The sequence below is a fragment of the Pinus tabuliformis genome, chromosome 1_2 (genome assembly GCF_031772625.1).
Source record: "Pinus tabuliformis cultivar Carrire ecotype Pingquan chromosome 1_2, CPIR1, whole genome shotgun sequence".
In the NCBI taxonomy this organism is placed as follows: domain Eukaryota; kingdom Viridiplantae; phylum Streptophyta; class Pinopsida; order Pinales; family Pinaceae; genus Pinus; species Pinus tabuliformis.
The window spans coordinates 356,039,811-356,066,498 of NC_142298.1; the positions used below are offsets into that span (position 1 = coordinate 356,039,811).

A 26,688-nucleotide genomic window follows, 5' to 3' on the forward strand; every position below is an offset into this window, starting at 1 on the left:
TTTACAAAACATAACATACTGGTGCTACTCTTCTGCCACCTTTTTAGCAGAATTGATCAAAATTGTGAAAATTGGGCAGAATATAATGCTGATCAAAATGGTGGGGACATTACACAGACCGCAGGCACTGTTTCTGACAGCGAATTTCTGGTCCGAAGTTACTTAGGTCTTTTGAGTTGTGTGACTTCCCAATCAGAGTTTGAGGTTTGCTTTAAGGATAATCTGGTGATCGTTGGGGACAGTAAGGGCATAACAAGAAACAGTAAAGTAGCGAGACTTAAACATCAATTGATAACAAGCTAGCAAGTTAGTAATTGTACTAGACTGTGCAGTTTAGCACTGGTGTATTTAATTTGGCATCTCAGAACTGTTTATGGGAATTTGATTGGTTGAATACATTTGCTGTTGAGGGCTGTCAACCCTCCCTTCTGGGAATTCGTTGAATAATCACAATTTCTGTCAATCAATAGAGTTGTAATCCACTGTGCATCGTTGGTTGGACATATTCTAAATCTGTGTGGATTCACTGAAGAGTTGTACTGCTGTTGCATTTTTATATTCATGCCTATAAACTGCTATAAATAGGCATTACTATTAATGATTTTTTCAAAAGAAACCTAACCAGGGAGGAACACTAAGGGCAAGAAATTACCCTAGGACACTACAGGAGTGACCTTCAAAGCATAAAATTCATTGTGCATGTTTTAGTCAAGGATTTACTGATAATGTTTCCTATACAGTATTGGACAGGTTCCATGTATTCAGCTTATCTTCTCTTCTGCTATAATGTTGTGTTATTGTGTAACTGAAATATAGCTGCTTTTCAATTGAAAGAATGTTGATATACACAGTCCAGTTAATGCATTTAATTGATATTATTTTAATTTATCTCAATGGTTACTCCATACTACATAGTGGTCATTGGTGGGTTTGATCTCTGTTAACTTATTTGTGTTCTTTACCTCTGCAGAAGTGTTGGGAGGAGGGTCGCCAGGCTGATAGCTTTGGCCTTGAATCTAGGGGCAGATTTCTTTGACAAACCACAGATTCTTGAGGAACCAATTGCTATATTGCGGCTTCTACATTATGTGGGTAAGTTTGGAAACTGATGTCAAGTCCCACAACTGCACAAAATTGAGATATATTTTGCATTTCAAAACAATTTATGCAGTTAAGAATGAAAAATTTAAGTTTCTATGTTTGCACAGATGAAATATCTAAGCCAGAACTAGGAATATATGGTGCTGGAGCACATTCAGACTTTGGTTTGCTCACATTGCTGGTAACAGATGAAGTATCAGGTCTCCAAGTAGGTATTCGATTTAAGCTGGTAGAGGATGATTTTGAATTATTCTGCAGCAATATAGATTGACTTGGTCTGAGATGAAAACTGGTTAATTTTTTATTTGCATATAGATCTGCAAAAACAAGGATGCTGAGCTACAAATTTGGGAAGATGTGCATCCGTTGAGAGGGTGAGTTACACCATTCTGTATTCTTTATATTACAAAACCACTATAGTTTCTACTGCATTGTATTTTAATTTTTGCACTAGAGAACATGAAAAGTGATGCATTCCCCCTAAAACATACCGTATTGCCCGTGGCAGTGTGGTCTAGCTGCAAGAAATGAGGTGATTGGGCTTGTATTAATGTGGAGACCTGGGTACAAAATCCCTTGAGTGGGTGTGGATGAGGGAAGGTGTAAGCACTGGGTGACTTTGATGGCATAGATATGCCCCTGATAGTGTGGTAGCTTAGACAAAGAGTTTATATAGGAAGTATTTCTCAAAAAAACATAAGTTGTCAGATGCAATGGCATTTTAATGCCAAAGAGCATGACTGATAGCTTGTAGATGGCACTTTCCAGTGAACTCCTTTGTTATGGTTGTGATTGACGAGCATGATATGTGACATACATGATTGCACTGGAACCTTCAACAGTCCCTGAATCTAGAATATAATGGAGAAGACCCTATTCCTCAGATAATGGATGCCACCTTCATTCCTATTTGCCGACAAACATTTTTTCCTTTTACATTCAACCCGGGAAGATATGCAGATTCTTGGCTATAACTCTAGCTTTGCGATATCTCCTATTGATGTGGGAGATTATACCCCATAAAGTTGAAAGTGTAATTGGTCCCTGGTCTTCAGTGTCCATGTTATTAACTACAGGCACCGATACTGACCAAAGTGTTGGCTACCAGCTCTTGCCTCCTTTCGTATACTGCCCTCTTAAACTGGCAATAACAATCTGTCAGTATTTAATTTCAAGGGCCTCCTATGGCCGTCAGGGAAAAGGAAAATGTGTTCTTCATAAGTTTAATTGGAGCATTTTGTGCTCTTTGCGAGCACAATTAGCTTGTGTAGTATTGTCATCATTCAAGTGCAGGGCATTCTCTGTGTGCCAAATGGATAAGGAAATCCCTGAAAGGAAAAGAACCTTGGAAAATCCGAATTTCACAAGCCCCATCATGACAATAAGGGTTAGAATAGAAACTTATTTATGGTTTCCCTAGAATAAAATTCATGGGCATAGTTTACTTTCAAACCATGTTTCATGGCATGGGAAGTTTGCAGGGCATTTCTCTGTTGGCTGGTTTCTGACCCATAAAAGGGTTGTCCATTATGATTAAACAATAGTTTCTTAGGTGGCTTCCTATTATCACTTAAGAAGAGTAGTCTCCGGGTCAAGTGCCTTCATCTAAAACTTTGGGTTATTTCAGGGAAGGCATCAAAGTAGTGATAGTAAATGATCTTCGTGATATAACTTATAGGAATGTGCTGATCTAGAATGGATAAAAAATTGAGAGAAATTTTCAAATATTAAATAGTTTTTATGGAAATCCTATTTTCACAAGCCCTGTCACGGCAATACGGGTTAGAATAAACACTTATTTATGGTTTCCCCAGCATGAAAATCATAGGCATTGGAAGTTTGCAAGGCTTTTCTCTATTGGCTGGTCTCTATCCCATAAAAGGGATGTCCATTATGATTAACCAACAGTCTCTGAGGTGGCTTCCCATTATCACTTAAGAAGAGTAGTCTCTAGGGAAATTGCTTTCATCTAATATTTTGGACTATTTTAGGGGAGGCATCAAAGTAGTGATATTAAACAAACTTTGTCATATAGCTGATAGGAATGAGCTAAATTAGAATGGATGAGAAACTAAGTTGCACGAAACGGGGAAACGGGTACGAGTTTCCGAAACGGGAAGCGATACGAAACGCGACCTCCCCAAATTTTGGAAACGAGGAAACGCGAATATATGAAAATATATATATATATATATGTGTGTGTGTGTGTGTGTGTGTGTGTGTGTGTGTGCAATCATAAAGCATAAATGATACATTATAATTTATTACACTTAAACATTAAGATTTAATTTACATCACATTTACTCATGAATGATCACATAATGAAAATAAAAATATCGGAATATCCAAAAGCAACCTTTATTATATATCCAAATCTCAAAATCAGCGTTTATTTATATTAATATATGAGGCTGCAAGTACAATAAAGACTATAAGGCTACAAGAGAGAGATCCAAATCAAGATTTTCTGCATCCACATCCCATTCTTTAGAAGGACCATTGTTGTATTGGGTGTCTCCTCCTACATAGTCGAACGACCTTAGTGCTCTTGATTAAATACACGTTTCATACCCTAGTACCCTACATGATCTTGATTATTGGGAGTTTCCCCTGCATAGAGGGCTTGGTTCTCTTGATTAAATACAAGTTCCATACCCTAGTACATGATAAAATCCAATGGAAACATTGCAATCCCTCCAATCCTGAAATCCTAAAAAAAAATAAGTCTGTTAGATTTTGAGTGAGATCTAAAATTCTACTTTCTCCATATGAAATCCAATGAGAGCATAACCACTCTCAAACATCCTGAGTCATTTCATGGTAATGTTAAAAATTTAAGTAAAAGGATGAAAATGAAAAATAAATGTAACGGCCCATCTAAACTAATCCACTATATAAAGTTTCAAACTTTATAATAAAAACAAATGTGATGAATTTTAAATAATAAATTTAGTTTACAGAAGAGGGAGTTTATGTAACGGCCCATCTAAACTAATCCACTATATAAAGTTTCAAACTTTATAATAAAAACAAATGTGATGAATTTTAAATAATAAATTTATTTAAAGTTTTATAAATATAATTTTTTTAAACTTTATAAAATATAATTCTAAACTTTATAAAATATATATATATTTAAACCTTACAATATATAAATTAACTTTATAAAATATAATTATAAACTTTATAAAATATATATATATATTAAACCTTACAATATATAAATTAACTTTATAAAATATAATTATAAATTAAACGTTGTAAAGTATAAGTGAAATTTATAAAACTAAAGTATATAACAATAAAGACCCTCATGTACGGGGGACGTTTAATTCCAACAAGATAAACTTCAGAACGCTGTGACAACAGGGAGAGAGACGCAAAGCGTAGAAGGCGTGTCGGGACAGGGGAAGGCGGTGGTTGCATGCTGGAGGGCGGCCACCGCCAGGCCCGTGGTTAAAACCGAACTTATGAACCGAGAACCGGGGGGGAATTCAGCAGAGAAACCAGAGGAGGAATTGAGCAGTGAGAGAGATTTGCTACTGGAAGAGCTTTAGTCCGTCTGAGGTTCTGGGCACGGGGGACAGTGGGCTTCTGTGAGAAGCTTGCTGGATTGAGTAGCCAGCTTCTACTCAATCAGGCTGGGCGGAATTGGTCTCCCTGGGTAATTGGAGCTCAACATCAACAGTATCGTCAACTGCACGGGATCAGCTAGCAGTTCAGGTAAGTGCAAAAATTAAGTTTTTAAGCTTCCTGTTTTCCAGTTTATGAGTATTTACATGTTTCCTGTTTTCCAATTTATGGGCATTACAATAAAGGAGAATATCACTTTTACTTTAAGAATTTAACGTTACCATGAACTGCATATCCCTCAAACTTCCTGATGAACTGCATATCAACACTAGGGCAAAAATTCACTTTTATAACTTTAGACACACATCTAGAAGCAACAAGAAGTCACTAACATACCCTAAAAGTAAATTAAAAAAAACACAAGTTAATGAGGAAACGTGGGTCGTACGGCCCTGAAACGCGTTTCCGGCCGTACGGGCCACGTTTCCGTTTCGGGAAACGTGGCAGTACAGTCGGAAACGCGTTTCACGGCCGTACCAAACGCGTTTCCGCGTTTCGTACCTGTTTCCGTACGGAAACGGACCTCTATACCGCGTTTCCTGCAACATAGATGAGAAATTAAGAGAAATTTTCAACAATTAAATAGATTTTATGGAAGTAGATACCTCTCAGATTCTCATTTTTGTGTGTAAAAGTCCCAAGCACTAAGTAAAGAATCTAAACCCTAGCAACCTAAAGGTGAGAGCTCCTAGGCTCTGCGCAATCCTGAAACCAGCAACCTGACCTCCTTAGCCAACTGTGTCAGCCCTCCCAGCTTCTGTGTGGCTCTGCGTGAGGCTCTCTTTGCCTTCCTTAGCCTCTGCGCTGCCTCTTCCCGACTCACCCTTGATGATGCAGGCACTGCGTCACCCTTCCCTTATTGTTGCTCTGCATGGAAACAGCTTCTGTCACCTCGGGACAGTTGTTTTCTGTTACTATTGCTCCACTCAGTTGATATCCTTAGTCCTCCTGTGATCTGCAATCACCCTTTGATACCATGTTGAAGTTTCTAAGTCTACCAGTTAGAAACCCTCCATGCACTTTATCTGATTTATTCCTACCTACTTGCCATTACTTAACAAGTTATTTACAATGTAAATACTGAAGATAAACACTAGTGCATGCTCAACATATTACAGATCAACAACTAAAAGAAACAAAAACAATCACACCAAATGACACCGTTATTTTTGGACCAATATCCCCAGAAAAACCCAATGTGGGAAAACCGGTGCAGCTATCTGAGGGTTTTCTTATTAAGCAATATCAGAGTACAATCTAGGTGCCAAATCCGGTCTACCCAATAGAGAATTTCCTTGGTAGTAATACCTCTCAGTTTGAGACAAATTCCCTGGCTGAAACCCCGGATAATCCTTCTAGTAGTTCCTCAGCTCCAATCTGCCCCAGAAACCCCAGCGTCTGCCCTTTCTGGACTGCATCACCCCCTCTCTGCCCAACGTTGGCCCTGCGTCACCATGAATGGGTCTGCATCAGCCTTAGGAGGCCCTGCGTCAGCCTTCTTGCCCTCTGCGTCAGCAACACTGGCCTCTCTGAGGCTCTGCACAGTTCCCAGCTGCCTCTACGTGGCCCTATGTGAGCTCTGGTTGCTCTGCGTCTCTCTCTATGGCTACTCTGCGTCTCTCTCTCTGGCTACTGCGCTACTCTCCCAGCACTCTCTCTGCCTCTTTGTTTCTCTGTACTCAATGCCCCTCACCTGCAACTCCCGATCACTAATTCTATCTCTTTTAGCAAACCCCGCTCTGCAGAATAGAATCACTGATCACTCTGGTGTGTTCTCCAAGTGACCCTCAAGCCTCCTCTTATACTTTTTCTGTTGACATATCAACAATCGAAATTAAGTCCCTAATCAACGGCTAAGATTAGATTTGGCTTGATCCATGTCTTTTGGACCATTCTAACACAATTTCATATTAATCCACATAAATATTTTATTTTCCCTAAGTCTTCCCTAAGTTTAGACTTAGGGACTCCATTAAAAATATTAATTATTTTAATATCCCCTAAACTGTTTAGAATCTGCCCAAACCCTTTCTGGGTATTGGAGATCTCATGCGCCCCAACCTCTCCACCAAATTTCGTGGCTAGAGCACATCTGATCCTACCCCAAATCAACAAGAAATTCGAGCTAAGTGATCTGAGTTGAAGTGAGGGGCAGTTCGACAGAGGGACTTCAGTCGAAGGCCGAGGATACATTGCAAAGAGTTAAAGCAACAACAAGAGAGACAACATAGCTCTAGAGAGGGTGATGTAGAAGCTAGAGGGGTTGACGTAGTTCCTGAGAGGCAACACTGGAGTTTTCTGTGAGGCAAAGAGAGCAGTGGTTCAGCATATCAACTTTTGAGCAAGGGAGGCTCACTGGGAGGGTGACGCAGTTCCAGCACAGATCTTGGAGCAACCATCGCTGCCCAACACTGAGAATAACAATTGTCATCTGTGGGGTTTGATCATCCAGTTGCTGGAATTGTCAAAATATTTGTCTCCAGACAGAGGTACTTCTGCCAGGTTTATTCTCTGTTGGGTGAGCCGGATTTCGCACCGTAGTTGTATTCAGAAATCTGCTTAATAATACAAACCCTCTATATGTTGCACCGGTTTTCCCGAATTGGGTTTTTTGGGGACGATTGTCCAAAAATAACGGTGCCCGTTGTATGATTGTCTCAGTTTATTTCAGTTCATGATCTGTATGTATGTGTAATCTGCAATAGTGTTTTCATCATTATTTAAATATTTAAATAACTTGTTGAATGTAAAGAACAAGTAGGAGATGATAAACCAGTGATTGCAGTAGGATTTCTAATGTGTAGATTCATAAATTTTCACATTGAGTGGAAGAGAAAAGCATACATAGAGGGAAAATTTCTCTCAGGGGACTTAGAGTTTTAGAAGTTCAATTTTCCAGCTGCAGATTGGCAGTAGCTGAGAGCAGATTTACTCACTCTAGAAGGGAGTGTGAATAGCAGAACCAACAACCAAGCAGAGGGAAAGAGGGAGTTTTCAACAAATTCGAGATGGCCACAGTTGGGCTTAGTGATCAAGATAGTTTGAAAGGAGCCTCCAACTACATCATCTAGAAGGCTAGGATGTCCTTCTTTCTAGATGAATATGGCCTGAAAGCCTATGTGGACAATGTTGTAGCAGTACCCCAGGATGTGGATTAGCTGAAGGAGTACAAAAGAGGAATGGCGAAGGTGAAGGCGAAGCAGATGATATTGGATCGAGTCCGAGATCATATAGCTTCACCTTGTATTCCAGCCTCAACAAGGGTCTCAACCCTCTCTTTAGCACTCTTTTTTCACCTCGGCCTAGTCACAGAAGTTACCATAGAACTTATATACAAAACTTTTCCCAGAATACCCACAAATAGCCCTCCTTGAACTTGACCACAAGATAAGAGACAAGAACTGAGCAAGAAGAAATAACACACACAAGTGACACCATTGTTTTTGGACAAATGTCCCCGGAAAAACCCAATGCGAGAAAAACCGGTGCAATAGCTAAGGGTTTGTATTATTATGCAGTAGTTTCTGAATACAATCTTTGGATGCCTTACTGGCTATCTGATACAGAAATCTGACTGGCAGAGAATTAGTGAGTAATACCTCACACTGTCACTGGAGATTCGACAATGATCCAGCCACTAAATGGCTAGCCCCAAGCTGCCTCTGCACAGCCTCTGCGCAATCACTACGATGCTTTGCGTCACACCTTCTAGGGATTGCATCACTCCATCTGGGGGTTGCGTCACTCCTTTTGGTTGATCGATCTGCTAGCTGGATGCTCTATCCTTTGGCCATCCGGTCTCACGCCCCAGATCCTGACACTGGATTTGATCCGCTCCTCAACAAATCCATGAATCTCCTCAAGGACTCTGCATTACCTGAACTTGGCATTACGCTGCCCAGCGTGGCTCTACTCTGCCCCTTCTGGAACTCTCTTTGCCTCCTTTGCAACGTATCCCCGGCTTAGGAAACTCTCCAACTGTTAAACTATCCTTGCCCCTCACTGCAAGAAATCTCTTCGATGACCTCTCCAGCAACTGTTGTGCTGCTCTCTTGAGAAAATTGATCTTTGATCTCTCACTCGATGTGTCTTCTAAATGCCCATCGAAGTCCTTATAATCTTTTAGTTGAGTAATCAAAGGCCCAGATTAAATTCTAATCAATGGCTCGGATCATATTGACTCGATCTTTGTCTTCTTCTTGAAGATTCACACCTAGTTTTATTAATACCCTTTCATTATTTTAATTTTCTAAGTTTACACTTCCTCATCCATTAAGAATAATTAATTATTTTAATAAAACTGTCTCCAGGTGGAATTTCCCAAAACGATTTTTAGGTATTCTGGAATACATGTGTCCTAGCCTCCCTGCAAATTTTGAGGCTTAGAGCACATCAAATACTACCAGAAATCAATACTCCCTCCTAGCGAAGAATGTGCTCTAGTAATGCAACCTGCTGAAGCATCACCCTTACTCTATAACATCTCCCTCTGCGTTGCTGATGTCTCACATCATTGCCCACCAGCTACTGCACTAATGCTACGTCTATGTTGTTGCTGATGCTGCACATTGCTGTCAACTGCATCTGCACTGCAACTTTGTTGTTGTTGCAACAGAAAAACATCCAAAATACTGAAGCGAAGGTGTCCAGCCTAATGCATCTGTTGCTGGAGTTCTGACTGCTACTAGTCTCTGCGTTGACCCTCTGAAGTCTGTCGATTTCTGGTAGCATAGGATGTGCTCTAAGCCTCAAAATTTGCAGGGAGGCTAGGACACATGTATTCTAAAATACCCATAAATTGTTTTGGGAAATTCCACCTGGAGAAGGCTTTATTAAAATAATTAATTATTTTTAATGCATGCCTAAGTCTAAACTTAGGAAATTAAAATAATTAAAGGGTATTAATTAAACTGGGGGTGTAACTTCTAGAAGAAAACAAGAATCAAGCCAAAATGATCTGAGCCATTAATTAAGATCTAATTTGGGTCGTTGGTTACTCAACAAGAAGATTATAAGAAGAGGCTTGATGGGCATTTGAAAAATACATCGAGTGAGCGATCAAGAGATCGATTTCTAAAGAGAGTAGCGCAGCAGTTGCCGCAGAAGTGATTGAGGTGATTTCTTGTCGTGATGGGCAGAGATAGTTTTCCAGTTGGAAATTTGTCTTGATCCTGGGATACATTGCAGAGGAGGCAGAGACAGATCCAGAAGAGGTAGCGCAGAGCCATGCTAGGCGGCGTAGCGCCATGTTGAGGCAGTGCAGAGCCTGAGAGGAAATCTGAAATTTACTGGAGAGTCGAGTTCTAGAGCCAGAAGTCGGGGCGTGAGACCGGAAGGGCAGAAAGTCAAAGTTCCAAAGGAAAATCGATCAACTAAAGGAGTGACACAGTCCCCAGAAACTGTGACACACAGCAGCACAGTGATTGCATAGAAACTACGCAGAGGCAGCGTGGGGCTGGCCATTCAATGGCTGGATCAGTATTGGATTGCTAGTGATAGTGTGAGGTATATGTCACTCATCTCTCTGTCAGTCAGATTCTCTGTATTGGATAGCCAGTAAGACATCCAAAGATTGTATTAAAAAATTACTGCTTGATAATACAAACCCTCAATCGTTGCACCGGTTTTGCCACATTAGGTTTTTCCGGGGACATTGGTCCAAAAACAATAGTATCATTTGTGTGTGTTATTTCTTTCTTGCTCAGATTCTTGTTTCCGCATATTATTTAAGTTGTGAAGGCTGTAGTTGTATTTATTTCGAAGTTTAGCATATATATTGTATATAACTTGATTCAGTAGGAGAAATATACTCAATTGTTGCAGTAGTGATTCCGGGATTCTCGAATTTTCACATGGTATCAGAGGGCAGGTCAAGTAAGAGAGAAAATCGGAAGAGCCCAGCACTGAAGAGGAGGGAGATCGAAGTGTTGTGTAGGCAGCATATCGAATCCTTAGAGGGATTGCGCAGTCCAAGCCAGGAGAGCAAGATTCTCAAGGAAGATCTCTCTTCGAGTGAATCGACAGAGAGGTAAGATTTCCAGATCGAGATTTGTCAGTGGCTGAGGGAGAAGCATAGCAACAGATTCAACACAAAGCAGTTTTCTAGTGAGACAGTTTTCTGCAACAGTTGTTGGGGCAGAAAAACATGAGAAGAGGGAAGAAGACACTATTTGAGGGAAATTCTTCCTCTGAGAATTCTTAGTCAGGGAATTCGATTTCTCATTTGCTGAGCAGCAGTAGAGAGGAGCAGATCTACTGACTCTAGCAAGGAGTGCGTAGGCCAGCCCAGCAGCAGTGCAGAGGAGAGAGGAGGCAATGTGATGTCTCAAGAAGAAGAAAGATGTCTCGAAGATCAAATGTTTCTGGTGTGGTGAATTTGGTCACTATGCTACACAGTGTCCTCTCAAGAGGAAGGACAAGGATGAAAAACATGATCCATGGGCTGCTACTGCAAAGATCGAGGAGGGGTTTGCCATGGTTGCCCAGATACCTCCAGGGGAGAGGTGGGGTGATCTAGTACTGTAGTTCGAAAGAACTGTAGATGGGCAGGATCGTTGAAGAGTCCACCTCTGGGATTAATACCTTGCTAGGGAGCCCATATCAGGAGTAGCAGAATGGACCAGTGCCAATTGGTGCAGAGGGGTGTCGAAGTGACAGTTGCAGTAGTTAGGAGTGCCAAAGATTGAGCAACGCAGAGCAGAGTTGGCAGCAGTGCAGTTGCCATTGTGCAGAGTCAGCAGCAACGCGGAGGCTTCAGAGGGCCAACGCAAAGACTAGCAACAGTCAGAACTCCAGCAACAGATGCATCATGCTGAACACCTATTAAGTATTTTGGATGCTTTTCATTGTTGTTGTAGCAACAGAGATAGTTGGAGAAGGTAACAATGCAGATGCAGTGTTCGCAGTGGCAGGGCCAACAGCAACACAGATGCAGCATTTGTGAGGGTTGCAGTGCAGATGCGTTTTTGGTAGTGGCAAGGTCAACAGTAGCATGGATGCAGCATTGGCGCAATAGTTGGTGGGCAGTGATGTCAAGCATCAGCAGCGAAGAGGGAGATGTTACAGAGAAGGGTGATGCTTCAGCGGGTTGCATTACTAGAGCACATTCCTCGCTAAGAGGGAGTGTTGATTTCTGGTAGCATTGATGTGCTCTAAGCCTCAAAATTGGCAGGGAGGCTACGACACATGCATTCCAAAATACCCAGAAATTGTTTTGGGAAATTCCACCCGGAGAAGGTTTTATTAAAATAATTAATTATTTTTAATGGATGCCTAAGTCTAAACTTAGGAAATTAAAATAATTAAAGGGTATTAATTAAACTGGGGGTATAACTTCTAGAAGAAGACGAGGATCAAGCCAAAATGATCTAAGCCATTAATTAAGATCTAATCTAGGTCGTTGATTACTCAACGAGAAGATTATAAGAAGAGGTTTGATGGGCATTTGTTAAATACATCGAGTGAGAGATCAAGAGATTGATTTCGGAAGAGAGCAGCGCAGTAGTTGCCGGAGAAGTGATCGAGGTGATTTCTTGCAGTGAGGGGCAGAGATAGTTTTTTGGTTGGAAAATTTTCCTGATCCAGGGATACATTGCAGAGGAGGCAAAGAGAGATCCAGAAGAGGAAACACAAAGCCACACTGGGCAGCGTAGATCCACACTGAGGAAGCGCAGAGCCTAAGAGGAGATCTGAAATTTGTTGGAGAGTCGAGTTCTAGAGCCAGAAGCTGGGGTGTGAGACCAAAAGGGCAAAAATTCAAAGTTCCAGAGGCAAATCAATCAACCAAAGGAGTGACACAGTCCCCAGATTCTGTGACGCAGAGCAGCGCAGTGATTGCACAGAGGCAGCTAGGGGCTAGCCATTCAGTGGCTAGATCAATATTGGATCGTCCGTGATAGTGTGAGGTATATCTCACTCATCTCTCTATGCAAAGGGAAAGAGAAGAGGTGAGGAGAAGCAACTATGCTAGGGAGATTCTAACAAATGCTAGAGGAGAGAGGTGCTTGATACGTGGTGTGTCAGTGCTGGAACTAGATTCATTCTCGAACTGGATGGAGGGAAAGACGAAGTAGGAGCATGCTACTAGAGACGTAGTAACACATGTTGAAGAGGCCTCCGTCAATCGTATGGGGCATAATTATTATGGAGAGCCCGCTTGGCCCAATGATCTTTCATATATTTTTCCAGTAGTAATTTTAGGTGTAGTCAGATTCTCAGTATTGGATAGCCAGTAGGCATCCAAAGATTGTATTCAGAAATTGTTGTTTAATAATACAAACCCTCAGTTGTTGCACCAGTTTTCCCGCATTGGGTTTTTCTGGGGACATTGGTCCAAAAACAACGATGTCACTTGTGTGTGTTATTTCTTTCTCGCTCAAATTCTTGTTTCTGCATATTATTTAAGTTGTGAAGGCTGCAATTGTATTTATTTCGATGTTTATCGTATATACTATAAATAACTTGTTTCATTAGGAGAAAAATAATCAGTTGTTGCAGTAGTGATTCGGGGATTCTCGAATGTTCATAGTCTCTGCATTGTTGTTGACTCTGCACTGTGCCAAATTCATTGCTTCCAACTCTGCTTTACACTGCTCAGTCTCTGGCTCTCCTAACTACTACAACTATCACTCCGACACTCCTCTGCACCAACTGACATTGGTCCATCCGGCTACTTCTGATACAGGGTCTCATAGCAAGGTATTGATCCAAGAGGTGGACTCCTCAAGGATCCTACCCATCTATAATTCTTCCAAACTACAGTACTAGATCACCCCACCTCTCTCCTGGAGGTATTTGGGCAATCATGCTAAACTCCTCCTCCTCAATCTTTACGGTTGCAGTGTGCAGATCATGTTTCTCGTCCTTGTCCTTTTTCTTGAGAGGACACTGCGTAGCATAGTGACCAAATTCACCACACCAGAAACATTTGATCTTAGAAACGTCCTTCTTCTTCCTCCGCTGCTCCTTCTACCCTTTGATGCAAGGGCTGCATTCTCCTCCTCCTCCTTGGGCTTCGTCCCATTGCTGCTGCTGCCATCAAGTTTGCACTTGACTAAGTCTCGCCTCATCTCTTCCTATTGAAGAGCAGCCCACATCCCTTCCCAATGTTGCAATTTCTCTCTGCCCAGGATGCTCTGGACAAATACTTTCCATTCTTTTGAGACTGAATTCAGGGCTAACCTCACCATCTCTGTAGGTTGACGCGCTGATCCTACCGCTGCCAACTGATCTCAGACTTCCTCAAGCTTCGATAGGAACAAATCAATGCGTTCCCCCTTCTACATCTTCGTGGATCTCATTTTCTCGTCCAAGTACATCTTTCGATGCTCAGAAGATCCTTGATACAACATAGCCAAGGCATCCTACATCTCTTTGGGTGTCCCTTTGCCAGCAATGCGACGTACAACACAATCCTCACTGCATCAAGGATCAATCGCTTGGCCTTCGCCATCTCAACCTTGTACTTCTTGAGCGGATCTGCATCGGCAGGTTCAGCTACCACACTATCGACATAGGTTTTGAGATCATGCTCATCTAGAAGGCAGGAGATCCTAGCCTTCCATATCACATAGTTGGATGCTCCGTCCAATCGATCTTGATCTCTCAGCCCATTAGCTGCCATCCCTACCAATAAAAGTCGAACTGCTTCCTCTCTCCTCTGCGTTGCTACTAGGCTGGCCTACGCACTCCCTACTGAAGTTAGTAGATCTGTTCCTCGCTACTGCTGCTCATCAACTGAGAAATAGAATTCCTTGGCTCGAAATTCACTAAGGAAGAAATTCCCTCAAAAAGTGTCTTCTTCCATCTTCTAACGTTTTTCCACCCCACAACTGCTGCAAAAAACTACATCCCACCTGCTCAGCATTGAATCTGCTGTTATGTTGCTCCCTCTACCACTGACAAATCACAAACTGGAAACCTTACCACTCCATCTACTCACTCAGAGAGAGATTTTCTTCAAGAATCTTGCCCTCCTGGCCTGGACTACGCAATCCCTTTGTGGATTCGATTTGTTGCCTATGCAGCACTTTGATCTCCCTCCTCTTCAACGTTGGGATCTTCTAATCTGCTCTCTTGCTTCACCTGCGCTCTGATACCATTTGAAAATTTGGAGACCCAAATCCCTACTGTAGCAAACTGATATTACTTTTCCTACTTGTTAATTCATGCAAGTTATTCACTGTGTTACACTGTAAATATCAAAGTAAATACGACTGCAGCCTTCACTAATTAAATTAGATGCAAAACAAGAACTGAGCAAGAATAAATAACACACACAAGTGACACTGTTGTTTTTGGACAAATGTCCCAAAAAAAAACCCGATGCGGAAAAATCGATGCAGCAACTGAGGGTTTGTATTATTATGCAGTAGTTTTTGAATACAATCTTTGGATGCCTTACTAGTTATCAGATACAAAGAATCTGACTAACAGAGAATTAGTGAGTAAAATCCACGAATCTCCTCAAGGGCTCTACGATGCCTCAGCGTGGCATTACGCTACCTCAGCGTGGCTCTACACTACCCCTTCTGGATCTCTCTTTGCCTACTCGGTAATGTATCCCCAGATCAAGAAATTCTCCAACCGGAAAACTATCCCTGCCCCTCACTACAAGAAATCTCCTCGATGACCTCTCTGGCAACTGTTGTGTTTCTCTCTTGAAAAAATTGATCTCTGATCTCTCACTCAATGTGTCTTCCAAATGCTCATCGAAGCCCTTCTTATAATATTCTTGTTGAATAATCAATGACCTAGATTAAATTCTAATCAACGACTCAGATCATATTGACTCGATCTTTGTCTTCTTCTAGAAGATTCACACCCAGTTTTATTAATACCCTTTAATTATTTTAATTTCCTAAGTTTAGACTATAGGCATCCAATAAAAATAATTAATTGTTTTAATAAAACTGTCTCCGGGTGGAATTTCCCAAAACGATTTCTGGGTATTCTGAAATACATGTGTCCTAGCCTCCCTGCAAATGCTGATACTTAGAGCACATCTGATGCTACCATAAATCAATAATTAAGAGATCTTTGTGATCTAACTTGAGCAGTTCTATGTGCCCTAATCCTCTGTGTTCAGTAATGATGAATATTAGTGTTGTATGGCAGTTATTCCTGTGATGTAAGGCAAGGTCTCTATAAGTGTAATGTATGGCAAACAATGACGCATAGTAATATCCCTCTAACAGTAATGTATGACAGTAAGTTTATGGCAGAAATGTATGGAAATCTTCAGTGATGTATTATCTTCAATGATACATGGCATGACCATGTGATATAATGTATGGCAGTATCCTTTATGTCAGTGACATATGGCAGGGATATCTATATGACTGCGATAATGACACTTGCTATTGTGACGGTTATGAGTAGCAGTGATATGACCGTGTGAATGACAATGATACATGACAGTGCTTATGACAATGATGGTGGCAGTGATACTTGACAATGATATGATTTGAGACAGAGAGATGTGATGCTTGTGACAGTGGTTTCATATGTCTTGTGGAAGGCTTGAGAATGCCTCCTTGACAAATATGTTTCATATGCCTTGTGGAAGGCTTGAGAATGCCTCCTTGACAAATATGTCTTCTGCCATCTTTTGTTGGTTGGCCCTAGGAGGCCTAATGTGACTGATGTTGAAAGACTTGTCTCATTCTTATTGTACTTTGTACCTCAGCTGACATTTGACGAATATCTAAGAAGAAGAAGATTTAACTTTGGGTTTTCCCCCCTGTGGGATTTTTCCCTAGTCTCTGACCTAAATCCTAGTGTCTCTATTGTTTATGCTTTTCTTTTGTTGTTCCTTATTGTTCCACTGCATTGTTGATGTTATTGTTCTCTCTATATAGTTGCTTATGATGATATGGGGTGAATGTAATGTGTAAACTGTTGAAAAAGTTAAAAAAAAATGCAATTATCTACAACAGAGAACACTCTAATCCTAAAATTAACAAGGGAAGCCCCCTTGAGCAGGAGGGAAGCCTGCCTAAAGTGAAGGGAAGAGCCATTGTGGTAATAGTGGGTGGCCTTTCCAATTTGCCTTCAGGTTTTAATTTTAGAAGGCTGTGGGAATATTGCAGAATGGAGCTGGTGAGGTACTGTAGTCAGAATAGTACCTGACAGAGCAAGGCCAACAGGAGGGAGTTGCTACCGAGGGTTTCTAGCCGAGGAACCCGGATCAGTGGTGCGATTGCACAAGACGATCAGAGTAGGGGCATCTCGACAGCGGTAAAAGGATTTCCAGGAGGGAAATTGGGACTCAGAGGGAGTCCATAAGAGAACTTCCAAACGGGAAGTAGAGACTCGGAGGAGTCGAACAGAGAACTTCCAAGAGGGAATTAGAAGAGCATCATGGCACTGCACAGAGTAAGAGACCAGGATAGACTGGACGGAGCGTCGAACTTCGCAGTCTGGAAGGCGAGAATCTTATCCGTACTTGACAGAAATCGTGTGAAGAACTTCGGCTTGAAGGTTATAGCTATCCCAGTTGACCCCAATGATAAAAACAAGTACGAGGAGACAATGGTGAGGGCCAAGAGCATCATCCTTGATGGGGTCAAGGACCATGTAGTACCACACATTGCTGAGAAGGAAACGACATATGAGATGTGGGAGGCCCTCAAGAAGTTGTACGAGCATACTTCTGTGCAGAGAAGAATGTTACTTGAGAATCAGTTGAGGTCGTATCAAATGAAGAAGGGAGAGTCGATTGACACCTTCCTCGGAGGACTGAACGAGATCGGAGATCAGTTGACTGCTATAGAAGTCACGTCGGATCAGGAATTGATGGTGAGGACAGACCTGAATGCATTCTCAGAATACTGGGAGGTATTTGTCCAGAGTATATTGGGCAGAGGGACACTTCCACCTTGGGATGAGATGTGGGCTGCTCTTTGCCAAGAAGGGTTTAGATGGCAGTCGAAGATGGGTAGCAGCAGCAAGTGGATCAAAGTCAAGCAGGAGGAGGAAGATGTTGCCCTAGCATCTGAGTGAAAGCAGGAAAAGCGGAAGAAGAAGGATCTCTCCATGATCAAGTGCTTCCACTATGGGGAACTGGGTCATTATGCGACCCAGTGTTCAAGGAAGAAGAGTAAGGGAGAATCTTTCAAGACTAAGGCAGCGCCAACAAGGGCAGAGAAGGAAGTTTTGACAGATGATGACTCTGCCATGAGTGCACATGCGCCACTTGAGAAGAAGTCGGGAGACATCAAGCTATAGTCAGGTAGGCCACAAGCGATGAGGGGTAGGATTGTTGAGGTACGCAGCCTCTTGGATTAGACCTTGCTACGGGAGCCCCGAGGAGGAGTAGCAAGACTCGCTGAGTCAGGTAGAGACGGATGCAGATGGAGCGGCAGAGAGAGCTACAGTGTAGGAGTCCCGAGACAGCGCGAGGCTAGCAGGCTGCAATAGTGCAAGAGGCACCGGAGTGTTGCACTAGTACAGGATGGCACAGAGAGGTGTGCAAGGATGCAAGATGCAGTGAGTTGTTGCAGCAACGCAAAGGTCAGAGAGGGAGCACTTGTCAACGGCAGAGGGAGCATCAACATCAGTGGGTGTCTCTAGCCCAATAGGGAGGTCAAATTGGGAGATCAGTTACTTCTCATTAACTGAGTTGCAGTGCAGTAGTGGGCAACACGATGCAACATGATGAGAGGAGGTGCAGTGCGGATGCACTGCTGGGAGAAAGGACCAGTAGCAGCACGAATGCAGAGGGAGCTGTCGTACAGATGCAATAGTGGCAGTGGTAGAACCATGGGCAGCAGTACAAGATACAACAATGCAGAGGATGGTGGGCAGCAGACCTAGCATCAGCACAGGGACCGATGCCGGATAATCAGAGTAATACTCAGTGAAGAGTATTGCTAGAGCACAATCCTCGCTAAGAGGGAGTGTTGATTTGGGGTAGCATCGGATGTGCTCTAGCCACGAAATTTGGTGGACAGGTTGGGGCACATGAGATCTCCAATACTCAGAAAGGGTTTGGGCAGATTCTAAACAGATCAAGAGATATTAAAATAATTAATATTAAATAAAATATTAATGTAGATTAATATGAAACTATGTTAGAATGGTCGAAAAGACATGGATCAAGCGAATTTTAATCTTAACCATTGATTAGGGACTTAATCTCGGTTGTTTATATGTCAACAGGAAAATTATAAGAGGAGGCTTGAGGGTCACTTGGAGAACAGACCAGAGTGATCAGTCATTCTATTCTCTGGAGCAGGGTTTGCTAAGAGAGATAGAATTAGTGATCGAGAGTTGTAGCTGAGGGGCATTGAGTACAGAGAAACAGAGTGGCAGAGATAGTGCCGGGAGAGCAGCGTTGTAGCTAGAGAGAGACGCAGAGCTGCTAGAGCTCACGCAGGGCCATGGAGAGGCAACAGTGGGTTGCGCAGAGCATTAGAGAGGCTAGCGTTGCTGACACAGAGGGCCAGAACGCTGATGTAGGGCCTCCTAAGGCTGACGCAAACCCATTCATGGTGACACAGGGCTAGCGCTGGGCAGAGAGGGCTAACGTAGTCCAGAAAGGGCAGACATTGGGGTTTCTCGGGCAGATTGGAGCTGAGCTGTCGGAAGGATTATCCGAGGTTTCAGCTGGGAAATTTGTCTCAAACTGAGAGGTATTACTGCCAAGGAAATTCTCTGTTGTGTAGGCCGGATTTGGCACCCAAATTGTACTTTGATATTGCTTAATAAGAAAACCCTCAAATAGTTGCACCGGTTTCCCCACATTGGGTTTTTCCCGGGACTTTGGTCCAAAAATAACGGTGTCATTTGGTGTGATTGTTTTTGTTTCTTTCAGTTGTTGATCTGTAATATGTTGAGCATGCACTAGTGTTTATTTTCAGTATCTACATTGTAAATAACTTGTTAAGTAACGGAACAAGTAGGTAGGAATAAATCAGATAAAGTGCATGGAGGGTTTCTAACTGGTAGACTTAGAAACTTCAACATGGTATCAGAGGGTGATTGCAGATCATACGAGGACTGAGGATATCAGCCTAGTGGAGCAATAGTGACAGAAAACAGCTGCCTTGAGGTGACAGAAGCTGTTTCTATGCAGAGCAACAACAAGGGAAGGGGGACACAATGCTTGCGTTATCAAGGGTGAGTCGGGAAGAGGTAGTGCAAAGGCTAAGGAAGGCAAAGAGAGCCTCACGCAGAGCCACGTCGAAGCTGGGAGAGCTGACACAGTTTGCTGAGGAGGCCGGGTTGCTGGTACCGAGATTGCGTAGAGCCTAGGAGCTCTCACCTTTAGGTTGCTGGGGTTTAGAAGGTTGTGGGAATATTGCAGAGTGGAGCTGGTGAGGTACTATAGTCAGAACACTACTTGACAGAGCAAGGCCAAGAGGAGGGAGTTGCTACAGAGGATTTCTAGCCGAGGAACCCGGATCAGTGGTGTGGTTGCACAAGACGATCAGAGTAGGGGGCATCTCAACAACGGCAAAAGGAATTCTAGGAAGGAAATCGGGACTCAGAGGGATTCCAGAAGAGAACTTCCAGACGGGAAGTAGAGACTCGGAGGAGTCAAATAGAGAACTTGCAGGAGGGAAGTAGAAGAGCATCATGGCACTGCACGGAGTAAGAGACCAGGATAGATTTGACGAAGCATCGAACTTCGCAGTCTGGAAGGCGAGAATCTTATCCGTACTTGACAGAAATCATGTCAAGAACTTTGGCTTGAAGGTTATAGCTATGCTAGTCGACCCCAATGATAACGACAAGTATGAGGAGACAATGGTGAGGGCCAAGACCATCATCCTTGATGGGGTCAAGGACCATGTAGTACCACACATTGCCGAGAAGGAAACGACATATGAGATGTGGGAGGCCCTCAAGAAATTGTACTAGCATACTTCTGTGCAGAGAAGAATGTTGCTTGAGAATCAGTTGAGGTCGTATCAGATGAAGAAGGGAGAGCCGATTGACACTTTCCTTGGAGGACTGAACGAGATCCGAGATCAGTTGACTACTATAGAAGTCACGCTGGATTAGGAATTGATGGTGAGGACGGACCTGAATGCAGTCTCAGAAGACAGGGAGTTATTTGTCGAGAGTATACTGGCTAGAGAGACACTTCCTCCTTGGGATGAGATGTGGGCTACTCTTCGCCAAGAAGAGATCAAATGGCGGTCGAAGACGGGTAGCAGCAGCAAGGGGATCAAAGTCAAGCAGGAGGAAGATGTTGCCCTAGCATCTAAGGGAAATCGGGAAGAGCAAAAGAAGAAGGATCTCTCCAAGATCAAGTGCTTCCACTATGGGGAGCTGGGTCATTATGTGACCCAGTGTCCAAGGAAGAAGAGTAAGGGAGAGTCTTCTGAGACTAAGGCAGCGCCAACAAGGGCAGAGAAGGAAGTTTTGACAGACGATGACTGTGCCATGAGTGCACATGCACCACTTGAGAAGAATTGGGGAGACATTGCTCTGTAGTCAGGCGGACTACAGGCGATGAGGGGCAGGATCGTCGAGGTACCCAGCCTCTTGGATTAGACCTTGCTACAGGAGCCCCGAAGAGGAGTAGCAGGACTCGCTGAGTCAGGTAGAGAAGGATGCAGATGGAGCGACAGAGAGAGCTACAGTGCAGGAGTCCCAAGACAACGCGAGGCTAGCAGGCTACAATAGTGCGAGAGGCACGAGAGTGTTGCACCAGTGCAGGATGGCACAGAGAGGTGTGCAATGGTGCGAGATGCAGTTAGTTGTTGTAGCAGCGCAGATGTCGGAGAGGGAGCACTTGTCAGCGATAGAGGGAGCTTCAACATTAGTGGGTCTCTGTAGCCCAATAGGGAGGTTAGAGTGGGAGATCAGTTACTTACTTCTAATTAACCGAGTTGCAGCACAATAGTGGGCAGCACGATGCAACATGATGAGAGGAGGTGTAGTGCAGATGCAGTGCTAGGAGAAAAGACCAGTAGCAGCACGAATGTAGAGGGAGCTGCCGTACAGATGCAGCAGTGGCAGTGGCAGAACCATGGGTAGCAGTACAAGATACAATAATGCAGAGGATGGTGGGCAGCAGGCCTAGCATCAACACAGGGACCGATGCCGGATGATCATAGTAATATTTAGTGAGGAGTATTGTTAGAGGACAATCCTCGCTAAGAGGGAGTGTTGATTTGGGGTAGCGTCGGAGTGCTCTAGCCATGAAATTTGGTGGAGAGGTTGGGGCACATGAGATCACCAATACGCAGAATGTGTAATATTCCTAATTAGCCATGGCTAATTGAAATATTCGATTTTGCTTATTTTTGCCTTCTATAATTATATATGAATAAAAAGGTGAGGAAAAGGGGACATGACTCACTCTTAGAATAAAAGTCACTTCCTTGTAGCACCACGTTGTGACTTAAAAGGGAGCCAAGGGGGCCAAAAGGGGACGCAGAGATGGAGCCCACGCAGACACTTGGAGGGACTGCGCAGAAGGGAAGGAACACATGGCAAGAGGGGAATTACGCTGGAGAAGGTGGTCCTTGGGATTGAGAGAGGCACAGGCTATAAAGGAGAGAGTAACTTCCTCATTTTGGCATTCAGTTATGAGCATTTGAGATAGTCTCTTTGACTTAGAGCACGCTGGCTGTTTAGCTAGTCTGTAGCACTGTTTAGTGCATTGAGTGTCTCCGTTCGGAGATCTCACCCTTAGCCCCGGGGGACTTCGAGTGCCTGCTCAGGCAAGGTATTTCCATTAGCATTTCAGAAGTAGTTTCATCAGCATTTTGGAGGACTGTGCAGCACTGAGAGGGATGACGTAGTTCTTTCTGGCGGGAGTTCTGGGTTGAGGGTTTGCAGTAGGATTTGTGCAGGGAGATTGAGTAGGGGTTCAGCCCTTGCATATTGGAGATTTTGGCAGAGGTTTCATGCAGATTTATGTAGGGTTTCATTCAGTGGCAGCGCAAAGCATTGAGGGACTGTGCAGAACCCCAAGGGGGTGATTTTCGGAGGTCGGCTATTCCAGGAAAGCTTTCTGGGTTTTTATGGGTTTCTTGAGAAGAGTCCGATTCCAGAGTTTTAGCATTTGCCGAGGAGGGAAACAACCCCAAAACCTCATTTGATTTCCAGCAGCAGTAGCATCACGACAGTTCTCCAGCAGCTTCCATGCAGTTCTAAGAGAGGCCATTCTTTTGCTATTTTGAGTGTATTTCTTCACTTGCCTTATGCAAGTCGAGGTGCCATCTTTCTTATCACCTCCTGTACTCATTCTATTGCTCAGTATAATAAAATGGGTTAGCATTTCTCTCTGCATTTCTTGAGTATCTGCTTATATTGCACGTTTATATTATTATATATTGCACCACTGTTATTTTTATCATTTTGAGTTTCCCAGTTATTATATCATTTGTACGTATTTGGTTGGAGTTTACTGGGGTTTTGGAGCATATCTCTAAAACGGGATATTATAGAATGGGTTTGAGCAGATTCTAAACAGTTCAGGAGATATTAAAATAATTAATATTTTTAATGGAGTCCCTAAGTCTAAACTTAGGGAAAATAAAATATTAATGTGGATTAATATGAAATTGTGTTAGAATGGTCGAAAAGACATGGATCAAGCCAGTTCTAATCTTAGCCATTGATTAGGGACTTAATCTCGGTCGTTGATATGTCAATAGGAAAAGTATAAGAGGAGGATTGAGGGTCACTTGGAGAACAGACCAGAGTGATCAGTCATTCTATTCTCTAGAGCAGGGTTTGCTAAGAGAGATAGAATTAGTGATCGGGAGTTGTAGCTGAGGGGCATTGAGTACAATGAAACAGAGAGGTAGAGATAGTGCCGGGAGAGCAACACAGTAGCAAGAGAGAGAGATGCAGAGCAGCCAGAGCTCACGCAGGGCCACGCAGAGGCAGCTGGGAGCTGCGTAGAGCATCAGAGAGGCTATCGTTGTTGACACAGAGGGCCAGAAGGCTGATGCAGGGCCTCCTAAGGCTCACACAGACCCATTCATGGTGACACAGGGCCAGTGCTAGGCAGAGGGGCTGACGCAGTCCAGAAAGGGCAGACGCTGGGGTTTCTGGGGCAGATTGGAGCTGAGGAGCTGCCAGAAGTATTATCTGGGGTTTCAGCCAGGAAATTTGTCTCAAACTGAGAGGTATTACTGCCAAGGAAATTCTCTGTTGGGTAGGCCGGATTTGGCGTCCAGATTGTACTCTAATGTTGCTTAATAAGAAAACCCGTAGATAACTACACCGGTTTTCCCACATTGGGTTTTTTCGAGAACATTGGTCCAAAAATAAAGGTGTCATTTGGTGTGATTGTTTCTGTTTCTTTTAGTTGTTGATCTGTAATATGTTGAGCATGCACTAGTGTTCATTTTCAGTATTTACATTGCAAATTACTTGTTAAGTAACAAAACAAGTAGGTAGGAATAAATTAGATAAAGTGCATGGAGGGTTTCTAACTGGTAGAATCAGAAACTTAAACATTTCTCAGCAAACCACGCCCCAGAAAAATCGAACTCTTTGATCTCTTGGTGTATCTCCAACTGACCCTCAAGCCTCCTCTTATACTTTTCCTATTGATGAATCAACGACCATGATCTAATCTCTAATCAATGGCTAAGATTAAAACAGGCTTGATCCTCGTCACTTAGAACCTTATCACCCATATTTTTATTAATACACATTAATATTTTTATTTTCCTAAATTTAGACTTAGGAACCCATTAAAAATATTAATTATTTTAATAACTCCTTATCCGGGTGGAATTTCTTCAAATGATTTCTGGGTTCTGGAGATCTTATGTGTTCTAGCCCCTCCACCAAATTAGGAGCTAGAGCACATCCGATGCTACCCAAAATCAACACTCCCTCTTAGCGAGGAATGTGCTCTAGCAATACTTCCCCATAGAAGCATTACACTAATCCATAAAATCGGTCCTCTATGTCGCTGATGCTTGGCCTACTGCCCTTCATCCACTACACTGTTGCTTCCGTACTATTGCCCATGACTTTGCCACTGCCACTGCTACATCTGTACTACAACTCCCTCTCAAAATGCTGCCTCATGCTGCCCATAACATTGCCACTGCTAACTGCTACACTGCAACTCAGTTGCAATGTAAGCAACTGAAACTTCACCCAAAAACTGACGTGTTGGTTAGTTTGGATGCCTCGTGATGCTGAAGCTACCTCTGCTGCTAATCTGTGCTGACCCTCTACTGCTACTGCGTTGCTGCAAACTGCTCTGTGCCTCTCGCATTATTACAACATCCACTGCGCTACCTTAGACTTTGGCACTGTAGCTCTGCCACTATCCCTCCATCACACCTCGCTCCAACCGACACCCGTCATTTTGCTAATGTCGTTAAGGGCTCCCATAGCCGTATGTGATCCAAGAGTCTGGGCACCTCAAGGATCCTGCCCTTCATGTAGTCCTCTCGACTACAACTCCATGTCGCACCACCTCTTCTGCAGAGTCGCATGAGCACTCATGGCACAATCGTTATCCTCACCTTCCTTGTCAGCTTTTGCTGGAGCAGCCCTCGATTCAGAAGCTTCCTCGTTGCCCTTCTTCCGGGGGCATTGAGTGGCATAATGTCCCAGTTCCTCATAGTTGAAGCATCTAACATGGTTATGTCCTTCTTTCTCTTTTGCTGCCCTTGCTGTCTCAATGATGCAAGAGCTGCATCCTCCTCTTCCTCCTTTTTGACCCGGACTCCCTTGCCGCTACTCCCTGTCTTGGTCATCCTCCTGAGCTCTTCTTGTTGAAGCACTGCCCACATTTCCTCCCAACTGGAGAGAGTCGCTCTGCCCAAGATACTTTGGACAAAAGTCTCCTAGTCCTCGGTGACTGCATTCACGACAGTCCTAACCATGAACTCAAGATCTGGTGTAGACCCCACGGAAGTCAATTAGTCGTGAATCCCTTACAACCTGAGAAGGAAGGGATCAATCTCTTTTTCCTTCTGCAGTTGGTACTGTCTCAGCTGATTTTCTAATAGCATCTTCCGTTGGACGAAAGATCCCTAATACAAGGTGGTCAACACCTCCCACATCTCCCTTGTTGTGTTCTTCTCAGCAATGTGTGGTACTACATGATCTTTGACCCTGTCTAGGATCATGCACTTGGCCTTAACTTGGGCATCCTCGGTACTTCTTGAACAGATCAGCGTCGACAAACTTAGCAACTACCTTCAAGGCATAGTCCTTGATGCGATGTTTGTCTAGGATTGCCAGGATCCTGGCCTTCCAGATGACAAAATTGGATGCTCCATCCAATCTGTCCTGATCCCTCAACCCATTCATTGCCATCTCTGCTCAAAAATAGGACTAGTTCTCTTCTCCCTCTCTTGCTGTCAATCTAGCAAGACTTGGATCTAGATTTCTTAGGCACAAGAAACCCTCTAAGGAACAAGCTCCTCTAGACTCCTTCTGAGTCTTGATTTTCCTCACGGAATTTCTCCGGCCAAATGTCGAATCATTCCTTTCCAATCCTCCTTTGATGCCGCAAACCGAATCTAGATTTCTTTGGCTAGAAATCATTCAAGGCAGTGACTCTCTCTACGTTGGCTCTGTCTCCATAGGCACTATCCTGCACCAACAAAAACAACGTCCCATCAACTCCTCAAATTGAATATGCTCTGCTCCCTTAGCCCCAACAACTCACTGAATCGAACCTCTCAGGTTTTGCGCTGGCCCACAGAGCCGACGTTGTCACTACATGGGCTCCTCTCTGGCTTTGCGTCACTCTTTGCACGCTCGAAATGCTGATGCAGGCACTACGTGAGCCTCTGCATCACCTCTTCTAGCTCTGTGTCACTCCTGTAGCTACTCCTTTGCCTCTGAAACAACGCTGTCACTCGGGACAATTGATTCTCTGCAGCAAATTCTTTGGATTTCTTGGCTGGTGTCTTCAGTCTCCTATGATCTGCAATGCTTTGATACCATGTGAAAATTTCTGAATTTACACATCATAAATCCTACGGCAATCACTGGTTTACGTCTCCTACT

At 43.3% G+C, this 26,688-nt stretch overlaps 1 protein-coding gene across 1 annotated transcript in view; it reads left to right on the forward strand.

Annotated features, from left to right (window-relative positions):
• Positions 1–950: 950 nt before the first annotated feature.
• Positions 951–26,688, forward strand: part of LOC149205840 (kihadalactone A synthase LFS-like) — a gene marked incomplete at its 5' end in the record, with an annotated part of 258,780 nt that continues 233,042 nt past the window's right edge. Inside the window, 3 exons of the mRNA XM_089397521.1 lie at positions 951–1,092; positions 1,209–1,309; positions 1,417–1,475. Of these exons, the coding sequence (XP_089253647.1) occupies positions 951–1,092; positions 1,209–1,309; positions 1,417–1,475 (302 nt within the window). The remainder of the gene's footprint in view (positions 1,093–1,208; positions 1,310–1,416; positions 1,476–26,688) is intronic.